Source organism: Ovis aries, chromosome 4, assembly GCF_016772045.2.
Source record: "Ovis aries strain OAR_USU_Benz2616 breed Rambouillet chromosome 4, ARS-UI_Ramb_v3.0, whole genome shotgun sequence".
NCBI lineage: Eukaryota > Metazoa > Chordata > Mammalia > Artiodactyla > Bovidae > Ovis > Ovis aries.
This window is the reverse complement of record NC_056057.1, coordinates 74512773-74527188: the sequence shown is the minus strand read 5'-3', so window position 1 is coordinate 74527188 and position 14416 is coordinate 74512773. Positions and strand designations below refer to the sequence as shown.

The 14416-nt window shown below is 36.5% G+C and overlaps 2 protein-coding genes across 2 annotated transcripts in view; one reads left to right on the top strand and one right to left on the bottom strand.

The window, feature by feature from the left end:
- Window positions 1–14416, bottom strand: part of ZNF804B (zinc finger protein 804B) — a 583084-nt gene that overhangs the window by 531371 nt on the left and 37297 nt on the right. The window lies entirely within an intron of this gene.
- TEX47 (testis expressed 47) lies at window positions 10766–12389 on the top strand. The gene has a single exon (XM_027969114.2). The coding sequence runs from the start codon at window positions 10885–10887 to the stop codon at window positions 11641–11643; it is 759 nt and encodes a 252-aa protein (XP_027824915.1). The 5' UTR covers window positions 10766–10884; the 3' UTR covers window positions 11644–12389.

Here is a 14416-nt window from a genome sequence, read left to right as displayed (position 1 = left end):
TTATTCTAGAAACAATTATTTACTGATTCTCAATGCCAAAAGAATGTCAGAAGGTAAAAAAAAAAAAGCAGTCCATGATCTTGCAGAAGAGTTACAGCTGGAAATCCTTATATAGTTCTCACCAATCTAAAAAGAGCTCCCATTTTATCTGTGTCATGAATAAAAAGACATTGGCACCCAGCACCAGGATTATCATCTGCCTACTCAGAAAAATGATTAATTTAAGATAAATAGATGCTGGCTTCAGACACCCTGATTGTATTTCACAGATACTGCTGTAGCAACACTCTCCACTCAGACGTTATCTAGTATTCAGAGGATGGCTCTTTCCTGCTCACAAAACACAAAGCATTCCAGATTTAATCTAGCTCCCTGTACAATGTGGTTGAATTTTTTTTTTCCACTTTACCATCACCCCTACCAATACAAATCTCTTTTTTAACTTTTCATAGCATAAACTTCTTTTTTTTCCCCCTTTCTATTTCATTATAGAAAAATGGCTTAACTATAAAGGATGATAGTAAAAGTATGCCACTCAAAACAAATAAGTAGAAAATACCAATCACAATCTGATCATTTAATTTTAAAATTTTGCAGAGCATGAGTATGTTCTAGTTATCCCTGAAAAGATTTTTATTTTAAAGATCCTCTTTTTAAAAGTTTACCTTATAAGTATAAAGTTGTCTTCCTTCCAAAAGGCTATTACATTTTTAAATTTCTTTAATTCAATTTGTTAAAGGCAAAGGGGATATGTACTAGCCAGTATTTTTTTGGATACAATAAAAACATGACCTAGAACAATTTTCCTCCTTTTATGAGACATAGATCTTAAAGAATGACCTTATAAAAAATCTAAGGCTATTCTGATCCTTAAATATATCACTGAAAGCAAAGTCTAACAACTAAGGATGATCACACTACTTGTCTTCACATCTGGAAACTCATTAAATATCACTCCCCACAATCCTGTGAGCCTTCAGTCAAGAGATGAAGCTTAAAAGTATGTTTTCCTTTTAACTATAGTGCTGTCTTACTGAAAAGTCACACATACACACACACAAATGAGATATGGGTCCATGGTAATTGAATATGGTCCCATGGTAATTAGGTATAATATTTTGTGGAATAGAGATTTAACTTGTCAAGCAATGACTAGGCCAGGCTATTTCTCTACCTTGTGAAAGACTCCATAAAACTGCCAGATATGAAAGTAATCTTATACCTTCAGCTCTGTTTATGATGAAAACAAAGTTACCCTTCTCATCAAGTCAAAACCAAAAAGTGCAGACTTTAAAATAAAATTTAATAAAAATTATCATTGTAAACAGGTATAATCACAGCAATTATAACACAAACAAAAAGTTGTTTGGCCAAAAGAGTTGATAATTCTAAGGAGTAGGTAACCCAAAGGACCTCTGTATTTGATCCTAAAATTTGTGATATGATTCAGATAATTTTGTATTTATAGTTATGTTTTAAGGCATCTTATAACAATAGCTAGATTTTTCTGAGTATATCACAACTGAAGAAGAGTGGCATAGTCAATTGAAAAGTTTTGTCAGAATACAAAATAATCACACAAAAATCATAATTATTTCTACTAACTAGATCCTATTGGGTTAGGAGTTAAGACCTTCTAGTTAGTTCAGCCAATATCTTACAAAATGTAAGCCTCAGAGCCTCTCAAGGCTGAAAGAGGCACAACATAATTATTTATCAATATTTCAGCATACAACAACACACTAAGTCCAGGATAGATTTGCCTAGGATCCCTCTAAGAATAAGTACCCATATTGAAATGGTTTTTCTATGAGGTCAACAGTGGCATATATATATATAGCTGAGAGGTCTCTGTAGTAGAAACAAGGAAGGATAATGACAAGTGAGGCATGGGCCAAAATGGTTTTTATGCATCTCCAGCAGATGCCAACACTGAAAAATGGTGATGGAGGACCAGATGCCTACACTGCCCCCACTGTCGTGTTACTGAAGACTCTGGGAATTTGTCCTCCAAAGTAGTCACCTTAGTAAGCTTTCATTTTCTGTAACTCACTTCACAAATAAAGTGACATTTATAATCACATATATTAAAACAAATGATATTTAGTATCCCACAAGGCTCTGAAATGTCCAAAACTGCTATTGTTCATATGTTTCTGAAGAAATATTAAATTTTCCTGAGTTAGAATGAGCAAAAGAGCTTCGAATTCAGCATGGGCTGAAAAGGTTGCACAATAACAAAGATTTGCTGCTAAATTAACAAAAATCCATTTACATGTCTAGGACAGCCAATTTTTAAAAATATTTCACTATTCTTTCCTTTACTATTTACATTGTTTCTCTGGTTACTTAAAATATATATGATTTACTTAGACTTGGAATAATAATACTCTCCCTTTAAAAAGAAATGCTTTTTTAAAAAAAAATTATTTTTACTTTATTTTACTTTACAATACTGTATTGGTTTTGCCATACATTGACATGAATCCACCACAGGTGTACATGCGTTCCCAAGGAAGAAATGCTTTAAAAAGTATCATTGTAGCCTAACTCTTCATTACATTTATGGAATACAACAATATTTTAGCAGGCATCTCTGACTCTAAAATTGTGCCTTTCCAAACATCTTGAATACAGTTATTAATACCATTAAATGTGGCACCCACATATTATTTCCCTGTGTAAAAATATGTGATGGTTCTCTATTGAGCATCACTAAATTCAGATTCCTATAACTTTCTTGAATAGCTCTAGCACCACTTTACTCATTGAAACATCTATCATATTTCCTCAAAAGTACTCTAGGAAGAAATATTTCCCTCTTTCAGTATTTCATGTACACGTGTTCTTGTCATCCTTCCTATAAGATAAGCAACTGGAGTGTCATATTATTAATTCGCCTCTTTGTCCTATGTCTTCCTTAACAGCAAGAGGAATTTGTTATGCCAGCAATTCTAAGTTCCCTCTCAACTCCGAACTTTGTTTAGAGTTCATTTTGTTCATTCCCCACAGCACATTGATCAGAGGTAAACCAAAAGCAAGAACCAAATTAGATATTAGCTTATTGATGCTGTGTTCTAATAAATATAATATATAGACCAGAGTAAATATTTGTACTGAAATTATAAAGATTACTCCAATCATAATTATATCCAATACTTTGGCTACCTGATGCAAAGAACCAACTCATTGGAAGACCCTGATTCTGGGAAAGATTGAAGGCAAGAGGAGAAGGGGACAACAGAGAAGATGGTTGGATGTCATCACCGACATGATGGACATGAGTTTGAGTAGGCTCTAGGAGCTGGTGATGGACAGGGAAGCCTGGCGTGCTGAAGTCAATGGGGTTGCAAAGAGTCGGACATGACTGAGAAACTAAACTGAAGTGAATCATAATTATCTTTGTGTACAGAAAGTTACTCAGATATTTGATACTCAAAGATCCATTACTCAGAGATTTTTGAAAAACTAAATTGTGATTTGTTGTGCTAATGTCACCTGACATAGAGCACACAGCAAGTTTAAGCAAGCCATGTATCTTTGGAGTTCTTCCAAACATCAAATAACCAGAAAATAAATCTTGTAAGGGAGGAAAAGTAACAAAGCTCAGAGTTTAGTTTTATTAGCAGTCTCTGACATCTCTGTTACAAGGGATGATCCTAAAATATTTTCAAAGCATACAACACATGGATTCTATTCTCAGACTCCACTTTACCAGCTGGACACAACAGCAATTTAGTAAAAGACAGCATTTTAGTTTTTATTAGGAAAAAACTTAGGATCACTGAAGCATAATTACCCTATAATCTTCCTCCTCTATAATTTACTATCAGATACTTTCATTCTTTACCACCAAATGTTTTGAAGAGTGGTCTACACTTTGACCACATTGACTAACTGATCAATTGCAAACTGGTTTCTCTCAGCCACTTTATTATTTTTTTAAGGCTCCAGGAAACCTGTAATTGCCGATATTAGTAGGTCACCTCAGTCCTCAAGCTTTTTTACCTCTTTAGAATTTTACTCTACCATCTACTTCTATACATCTCTCTTATAGTGACCTTCATCGCCCTGCGTTTCCTTTGTTCTGCACCTGTAATGCTCTGCCACCTCTTTCACTGAGTTCCATTTGCCCACTTCTTAAAGTTAGGTTTACATGGTACTCTTGTCCACCTACACTGTCTCGTTTCCTTTCATTATCTCACAATCATTTTGGTTCTCATGGTTTCAACTCTTCCCTCAATGTAGGAGACTATCAAATTTGCATCACAATCCAGACCTCAGTTCTCCAGAATTGCATTTATACCTATATCTTTCTATGGCAACTCCATTTCAACATAATACATACCAACTATTTTTCTTCCAAAATCTAGGTTTCCTCCTTTATCCTCCATCTCTATTAAAAAAAAAAAAAAGCATAGACTTTGTAGTTACTGACATTCAAACCCACAGAGCATCTTTATATCCTTGCATCTCTCATGTCTCTCGTCCAATTAAGTCATGAAAACCTTGGTGAGGACATGCATATTTCCTCCATCTCAGCAACTCCTTTAGTTGAAATTCTAACTGTCCATATGAGCTAAAATTTTTAAAGACCTATCTTTCTCTCAGTAGTATGCTTTAGGCTAGTTATGCAAACATTTCACTTCATGTAAGATTTTTCTGGACTCCTACACTGTGTCTTGATAACTGCTCCATCTTTCATCTCTGTGTCTTCCTATCTTGACTCAGTCATTAGGCCCAAACACCCCTTGTTTAGCCTGATTCAGGATCCAACATTTTATGAATTCTACCCATCAGTGGGCTGATAAGTGAGCCCAGAGTCACAAGCAGAACAAAACGTGCATTACCTTTCATCGAACCATCACCACAGCCCTTTTTTTTTTAGTGTTAATTTCTTTTTCTAAACAGAACAATAATGTAGACAATCTTAGAATATTATGAATATACAAAGCAAATATCACCACAAATTCCACTAATTTTAACATTTGGCTAGATTTCTCTCTACTCTGGTTTCTATATTTTTAAAATAAAATTAGGGTCACAGAGTACATACAATTTTGTATATTATATTCTTTATTTTAGAGAATGCCATTTTTCCCTCCACTTAAAATATTCTTCAGATGGTTTAAGGGCACCATAGTAATCCATAATTAATACATCTATTCAATTTTCAAAGTTTTCTATTAATTCTATAATAACCATCTTTACATTAAAATCTTTGTCAATTTTATTTCTTTATGACATGTATCTGGAAGACATATTACTTAATCAAAGATTATGAGTTTTTAAGCTTGTGAGCTATACCATCAAATTGCTTTCCAGGAAAGCTAAACCAAAGTTGTCAACTGGCAGACAGTAGGGCACTAATTTGCCAACTGCAGAATTCTGAAAAGTGCTCTGGCTGCCTTCAGTATCCTACACCTCTAATTCCTCTTCTCTTCACAGGCAACTTTCTAAAACACAGTTAGGATTACATGTGCTCAACCATTCTCTCCTACCTCTGAGCATGTGTCCGGGTTCTCCAAACACTGGATGCAACTTCGTTTCTTGTTTTCCACTCCCTTCTTCTGCTTACCCTCAAGTCTACGCCAGCAAACCTCCTCCAGGAGAGGCTTTTGCAAATATAGAGAGTTCCATTCTACACTAATTAAATAAGAACAGGAGTCAGCTTAAAAAAAAAAAAAAAAATTCTCCACAAGATGTCTCTAATAGCCAAGGTTTAAATCACCACAAGCCAGACCATGCTGCCTTAAAGTGAAATAGACAGAGCTACTGGGAGAACCTGTCAGAAAGTCACTTTACTTTAAGCAGACCTCACTTTAAGCGGACCTCACTTTAAGCAGACTAACTCACACCTTTTAGGGCTAGGGACCGGGAATCAGCAATTTAACAAACCTGCAGGTTCTGTGGTCTGAGAGCTACTCTAGTCAAGCCAGACTATTCTCATTTTCTTAATGAAGTGAATGTATGTCTTCTGTTCTCTATGCTTCAAGCTTACAGTCTTTTCCAAACCCTCCCTGACCCCCATCTCTACTCCACCACCACCCACCAGACATACAAATCACATCTTTTTGCATGCCTGGCTTTGCTTATTCTTCCAGCAACATTTAATTGTTCTGGCATTTGTGTTTTCAGTGTTCATTGTTTGTCTTTAGTATTTCTTCTCTCCAGCCCTGTATTAAATGTAATTGTGTAGACTTTAAGCTCCAGTAAGAGGATTGAGTTTTTCATGTGCGGGTACAATATCTGACTCACAAGAATACCTCCACACTGTCTGGCATATTGTTCTACAAAGACTAGACATCTGTTAAATGCTTATACTAAATGACAAAGTATTTCCAGCCTGAATCTCCTTGATAAATAATTACCAAACACTGTTCCATAATGTTTTTGCCAAGAGAAAAAACACTCAAGAATTAAACTAGTTTCCCTTTTATTTTTTATAAATCTTAAAACACCTAAGTATTCTCTTGGTAACTAAGCTTACTCTGGTTTGCTCTGCTAAATCAAATATGTTTTGTCTACTTAATAATTTATGTATACCTGAACTACTGTAAAAATAAATCAACTATGTACCACATGTGTGTTTGCTCAGTCTTGTTCAGCTCTTTGCATCCCCAGTGGACTGTAGCCTGCCAGGCTACTCTGTCCATAGAATTTTCCAGGCAAGAATACTGGAGTGGGTTGCCATTTCTTACTCTAGGGGATCTTCCCAAGCCAGGGACTGAACCCATGCCTCCCACATTGGCAGGAAGATTCTTTACCACAGTGCCACCTGGAAAGCCCATATTAACTATACTTCAATTAAAAACAACAACAACAACAAAATGCTTAGTGAAAAGTTCTACCCAAGTTGTTAGCCATTTTTTTTTTTTAGACCATTGATTCTCTTACACTAAATTTATAGATGGGTCAACACATTGAGAGAAACAGTAGAAGGTATTTAGAGTGTTCTGTTTCCCAAGTACATGAGCACAAATGAAAGGTTAGAGTGGGGTCTGACATTCCAGGTAGAAATCAAGTTCAGCTAATCCTGACATTGTAAAGTAATGAATTCAAAACACTTACACACAGCCACTCCCCGGTTGTTTCCCTGAAGGCCATGCCCAAATACGAACTCTCTCATTAAACTTTCTAAGAAATCCCAGCCATCCTTTCTACCTTAGTGTTCTAAAGCACAAACATTTGTCTGGTTTTATTATGTTTTTCATAGACATCTTCCACCCCAATGGACTCTAAACCCCTAAAATTAGCAACCAGGTATTTTCCACATTTGTTTTTCTTACAGTGAAACTTATATTATCTGGTGCATCAAAGGTGTAGATAAATCCAAAATGAGTGAGAAATTAAAGACAGTACATCAATTTTTTGGATCACAGGTATAATGTAGGAGTTTTCCTTTCAATTTACTTTATTAAAACCATATGCTAACTTCCATTTGTAGTGGAACTTTCATGTCATAGAAGAGCAAAGAATGACCCTGTGATGATGAAAAGACAGAATAATTCATCTTCTCTTTACCTCAGGTAGACAGAGCACGGAGGCTATTGAGAGCATATTTAAATTGTGTGCAAGGTACTTGCATACTCCATACCTTAGTTTCCTCTTCTATAAATTCCTGGCAAAATTAGATGTTCTTGGGGCCTTCCCTGGTGGCTCAGATGGTAAAGAATCCACCTGCAATGTAGGAGACCGGGGTTGGATCCCTGGGTTGAGAAGATCCCCTCAGGAGGACATGGCAACTCCAGTATTCCTGCCTGGAGAGTCTCTTAGACAGAGGAGCCTGGCGGGCTACCGTCCCTGGGTCATGAAGAATTGGACATTGAACGACTGAGCACATCACACAGCTGTAGGAAAGAGGGCAGGGGAATAGCAATGGTATGTGGGTTCTGAGAGGAGATATGGGGAAAGCTCTAAATTTTCAGCTAGAGATGAAAATTATTAATATGTGTGATTGATGAACAGAGAAGGAACAAGCATGCTTGGGTTGGGGAGCAGACAGAATGGGGTGGTTCTTACAATTTGCAGAGACCTATGCCTCTGAAATAAGAAGTGTATGCCAAAATTTAGTCATGAACCAAAAGAGATGTTGAAGAAATGATAACCATGCTAATGAAAGAAATAAAAGATCAATGGCAAAAAGAATAACAAGGAGGTAAAAGATTTCTTAGGGGAAAAAAAAAAAAAGCTAATTGGCAGTACTCATTTCAAAATAAACTATATTCTGCTTCTTACACCCATACAAAAGTGAAATCAAACTTGCCAAAAGGAATTTGCCAATTGTCAAAGCAAAAAATTGGCAGCTCTAATTATACTTGCTACAAATGAACAAAATGAATACTCTCCATGAATCACATTCAAAGCTGTCTAAAGTCCTGAGTAGCATCCTAATAGTTGGATAGCCTATATTTGATTATTTATTTATAGCCTGACTTGCTTTCACAACAGACTTGAGTCATCTAAAATAAATTTTGTAAATTGAAACAATAAATTTAAAATAGTGAGGGTTAAATAAAATAAAAATAAAACTAGACCAGGCATAGCAGATAAGTAGGGGTGGGAACATCATCCTGATTTGAAGGTCAGCATCAATCCTTATCACTCTGGGAAGCCAGAGATTGGTCTCTAGGTTTCCTAACAGTCAAAGAAGAAAGTGAATATAGTTCATGATATAGCTCTCTTTATATCTCAAGGATATTACATTATCGGTTTTTCAGAAGGTAACATTTAAATTTTAGGTATCAAATTTAAATGAAAGAAGTGTTCACTTTTAATTCAATGTATGCTATTAGGGGGGATTTCCTGGATTGGGAAGATCCGTGGCGGGGGGTGGGGGGGGGCGGGCGGGGCAGTATGGCAACCCACTCCAGTATTCTTGCCTGGAGAATCCCCATAGACAGAGTAGCCTGGGGGGCTATAGTCCATGGGGTTGCAGAGTCAGACACGACTGAAACAACAAAGCACAGCACAGATACTCTTGACTAGATGCTTTCATGACACAGGGTAATAACCAATTAATGGTATTTAATCTGTTCTCCTTGTCTTACAAAGACAAAAGGACATTGGGAGATTGTTTCTTCAGAAACATTTGGCTCCAGAGCATAAAGGTATGCACTGAGAAAAATAGCAGAAGCAATTTAGAGTGTTAAAGTAGGGAGATCAGCCCTGGGTGTTCTTTGGAAGGAATGATGCTAAAGCTGAAGCTCCAGTACTTTGGCCACCTCATGAGAAGAGTTGACTCATTGGAAAAGACTCTGATGCTGGGAGGGATTGGGGGCAGGAGGAGAAGGGGACGACAGAAGATGAAATGCCTAGATGGCATCACGGACTCGATGGATGTGAGTCTGAGTGAACTCCGGGAGATGGTGATGGACAGGGAGGCCTGGCGTGCTGTGATTCATGGGGTCGCAAAGAGTTGGATATGACTGAGCGACTGAACTGAACTGAACTGAACTGAAAGTGAAAGGTTAAAAAGAAATTTTAAAGCAAAATTCTATAATCTAATATTCCATGTAGAAATCAAGTTCAGCTAATTGCATGCAAGGTACAGCACTCATCTATGCTTTGGTTTCCTCTTCTATAAACTGTGGACAAAAAGAAGAGAAAATGTCTGGGATTTCCAGGTCCACCATCTAGCTGAGTTGCCAGTGTACTTTGGCCCTTTAATACCATTGACATTCAGATTTCCCAGGGCACCATGGAAACCAGAATGGAACACAGGGCACCTGAGAACACCTGAGACACTGGCAGTTGCAAGAGTGACGGAGCCAGTGGGACCTCGAGGACAGGAAAAAGGGAGAGGCACTTGAAGAATGAAAGAAATGGACTTGCAGGGAAGAGAGAAAGTTTGGTAAGAACACTAAGTCAAAAGTAACAGAATTGTTTATCTCACCCCTACAACGACAACAACAAAAGAAAAAAAGCCATTTCTGAGGTCTATTGATAGGAGTTTAAAAAAAGAACCCAAACTACTTACTTCAAAAGTTCGCTCTAATTATCCAAGCAATACTATTAACTTTCACTGTACTGAGTAAAGGTTAAAGAAGCCAATTAGTAGTTAAGAGATTCCCAGATTTTTAAAAATTTATTGGTCAGTTAAATGTATAAATTGAGGAATTATCATAAAAGCTATCCTTTAAAACGTTTGACCAAAAAGAATCTGTATTTACCATTATATAAATGAAAAGACATTTTAATGTAATGCCAAGGCTACAGTATCAGGATTCCCTGGTGGCTCAGATGGTAAAGCATCTGCCTGCAAGGCGGGAGACCCGGGTTCAATTCCTGGGTCTGGAAGATCCTCTGGAGAAGGAAATGGCAATCCACTCCAGCACTCTTGCCTGGAAAATCCCATGGACGGAGCAACGTGATAGGCTACAGTCCATGGGGTCGCAAAGAGTCGGACACGACTGAAAGACTTCACTTTCACTTTCACTGTTAATATCAGTGGATACATTCATCTTTGTGTGTGTGTATATATATGGTTCAAGATGGGGAGAAAAAAATTCTATAAATTAAAATAATAATAATAATAATAGTGTAAACAATGATACAGTGAACTTATTCTAGATTAAGCTCCATCTTCTTCCTACCACCCAGTTTGTTGGAGAGTTCCTTCCTGTGATATGAGTGCTAGTTATCTCATTGTAAATTTTAAAACAAAATTCTATAATTTGATTCTTGTTTCAACAGTCTCTTTTATTTCAAAGATACTATTTATTGATAACACTTGGAAGCATTTGAACAACTAAGTTTGTTTGTTTTTTTTTTTATGGTCACAAGAAACAAAAATGAGTTTATCACCAAAGAAGTAGCCTGGTAATGTAACTATTGCAATAAGCTAAAAAACGGAATCATCTGGCAGAATAAATAAGACTCACCATGTCCTTCGGAAGCCATCCCCGAAAGACCAACAAAAAGAATTTGCCACTGGAAGCTCTAATGCCACAAGTTCCACGTAGCAATTACTTGCAATTTCAGGAAGAAAAGCAAAGACTACAACTAAAGAAATTCCTTCTTCATAGGATGTTCCTCGTGGCCAGGATAACAGCAAACATAGAAAAAAAAGATATTGCTGACTACTATGAACAACTGTTTCAGTCAATTTTGAAACGACACCTAGGAGAAGCAGTGACAGGATTGTTGCTCATATATCCTACTTCGATTCTGCATATCCTGGAGTCCTCCAGTGGTACTTTGTACCAAATTCTTTTAGATTACCTGAGCCATAAAAAGGATGACATGGAATTTTTTATTCAAGGAATGAAGATTATAGTCATGTCCCACAATATCCCAACAAGGCTCTTTATGCAGTGGCATGTTTCAGTAATAAAAGCGCCGGTCATGTACCTAGATGACGTGACACAGACACAGTCCCTGCAAGAGGTCATGACAGAATTCCTCATCCAGACACACAAACTAGCTCTTCACCTGTTCAAGACTGTGAAAGTGAGCCCGAAAGGCCCAGGAGACAGTTTGCACCAAGCTGCACCCGAATTACTGCTCCCAGAACAAATAATAAAGTACTTGTGCAATTCTGCAGAATTAATGGACCCAGAAGGTTTTATAAACATGTACAATAAACCCATACATGTCATCCTAGATTCTGAGGTGGTATGGCCTGCTCCTTCCCGTTTCTAGGATGAAGAGAGATGATGTGGTCAATGTGGTCAAATCTCTTACGGAATGTATGCTACTTAAATAAAAGGAAAATATGCCTAAAATTCTCTCCTTAAAAAAGAAACAACATGGAGATCTACATAAAGGTAATAGATTAATCTTTAAAAAATATGTTGAATTAAACTTGAACATTTATCTGGTCTAATATTAAATTCAACACATTATTTTCAATGGTGAAGGGTTTTATTGAGGTTATAAGTTTCTCAAAGGCTTATATCATATTGATGGAAAAACTTAATTTTTTAATGAAAAATAGAGATGAAAGAGGGCAAACACTAGATTCAGATTCTCATTCATTCTCTCAACCATCAGTGAGAAGCTGTCACCACATAGTAATGTGTTCTAAGAGTATACTATTTCAGGGAAAAATACAACCCTTCAGTTGGTTGCAACCTAAAGTTGGAGGTGAATATGTATAAAACAAAATATGGCATATGATATATGTGATTGTTATTACAGTAGTATGTAGGAAAAACTGTAACAGCTCAAGTGAGGGAGTAATTTCTATATGTATGATCCCTGAACTCAGAAAACAAAACCTAAACTTTCAAAATAGTTTCAAACTCTCATATTCTGGATGACATAATCAAGAACATTGAGGCAATTATAAAGCTAAAGAACACAATAGTTTTTTGAAATGACTAAAAATACACTGTCAGAAAGCACTGAATTCTTTCATACAAATCATTTACTGAGCACCATTCACAGGACAGACATTTATGACAGGGATATGTTAGGATGATTCCTCCCTTGGAAAGTCTTTGTAAGATGAACAAATTGGTTATTTTTCCATTTCATTCCTAGATAGCAATTACTTTTTAAATTAATTATTTCCTTCTGGCTGTGTTGGGTCTTCACTGCTGCTTGGGCTCTTCTCTAGTTGTGCTGAGTGGGGGCTGTTCTAGTTGTAATATGCAGGCTTCTCATTGTGGTGGCCTCTCTTTGTGCAGAGCACAGGCTCTAGGGCATGGGAGTTTCAGCAGCTGTGTCTCCTGGGCTGTGGAGTGTGCGCTCAATAGTCGTGGCGCACAGGCTTAGTTGCCCTGTGCCATGTGGGATCTTCCAGGACCAGGGATCAAACCCTTTTCCCCTACGTTGGCAGGCAGATTCTTTACCACTGAGCCACCGGGGAAGTCCCCATTAACTAAGTTCAAAACAATTGTTTTAAAGCATTGATTGTAAGTTCATTGTAGCTGGAGAAGTGTCAACATCCTTGTTTAATATAGCTCGAATGAACAGCACAGAAATTTTGTGTAACTATGGGACAGTCAGAAAGTTAATAAATATGTATTGGCAATTGGAACCAAAACCACAAGTCAAACTACAAATTAGACAACAAAAGGTTAAGGGGTTTGGTCAGGTTCAAGTTTGTTTTCTTTGTTTGTTTCTAGTTGCTAAGTTGTTTCCAACGCTTTTGCAAACCCATGTACTGTAGTCCACCAAGGTCCTTTGTCAATGGGATTTTCCAGGCAAGAATATTGGAGTGGATTGCCATTTCCTTCTCCATGGATAGCAACTAACTATATGCAATTCCTATATAACTTATTTCAAGTTGGTCTCCCCCTTCCTTTACTAAGGTTAATGCTTTTTTGCACTATTTAAAATTTCCTGCTTTAAGCAATTAAACAACATAAGTGTCTTACTACTTCAGTGATATTTATCCCCAGATTGCTTCAATATCCTGTGAAACAGACTTTGGACTGAATAGAAGAAATACTGTTATATCATATTAGTTTCAGTTTTTACTGTTTATTTCAGTTACTTTTTGGGAAAAAAAGCCATTTCAGTACTCACCTCAGATTTGTCATGTGCAGAAAATATGATAATTTGTTCCCTATCAGAATCAAATTTCAGAAAAGACCATTCCTATTTTTTTAATTTAGTAAAATAGATTTAGAAAAAGAATGGCATTTTTCACTTTAAGCTGAACTTGAAGTTCCTTTCATTTAAATTTAAGAACAAAAACTATATTTTAGAGAAAAAAAACTCTTCAAATTAAGAAAGAATACATAATTTACAAACATTTTATCAATTTGGTAAATATTAAACACCTAATATTCAACAACATGCTTTTTACTCTTTGAACCATGAGAAGTCACCTATTAGATACTGTTTACTTGACAAAATTAGTTTAGAGTAAAAGCTTTCCAGGCCACATACACCCACACACACACACACACACACACACACACACAAAACAAACAGAAGAAGAAAGAAATAGAAGTAAAGAAAGGAAGAGAGGTAGGGAAGAAAAAAAGAAAGCGAGTAAGCTTCAGTCTTAGTCTTTGAATATATGTGAGGAAGAGGTTTTGAAGGGCAGATGAGCATATTTAAGAGAAGAGATACAAGCAAAAGCAGGAAAGAGAAAATGAACCATAAATGTTCATTGGAGCAGATGAATCCATTTAACAGGGTAAATTTTGTTTGGGAACAATATTTTCTAAAGTGAACAGAAGTAGTTTACAAGTAAAACTACATATCTGAGTATATAAAAGTACAGCACATTATATCCTTAAAAAAAAAAAAAAGACCACTGCAATATATCTCACCCCATATGCTCTTACAATATGACCTTAAACACTTCTCATCTCATAGTGGGTTCTGAGTCCCTTCTCCTTGAAATCAGGTAGACCTTTGTGACTGCCTAGACAAACACTACAACAGAAGTGATCCAATGTGACCTCCAAGGTCTTAAAAATGCCTTGCACTTTGCCTTGATCACTTGAATGGAACC

What these genes read in the sequence shown, in the direction of transcription:
- TEX47 (XM_027969114.2), top strand. Translation starts at nt 10,885, where the DNA reads ATGTCCTTCGGAAGCCATCCCCGAAAGACCAACAAAAAGAATTTGCCA.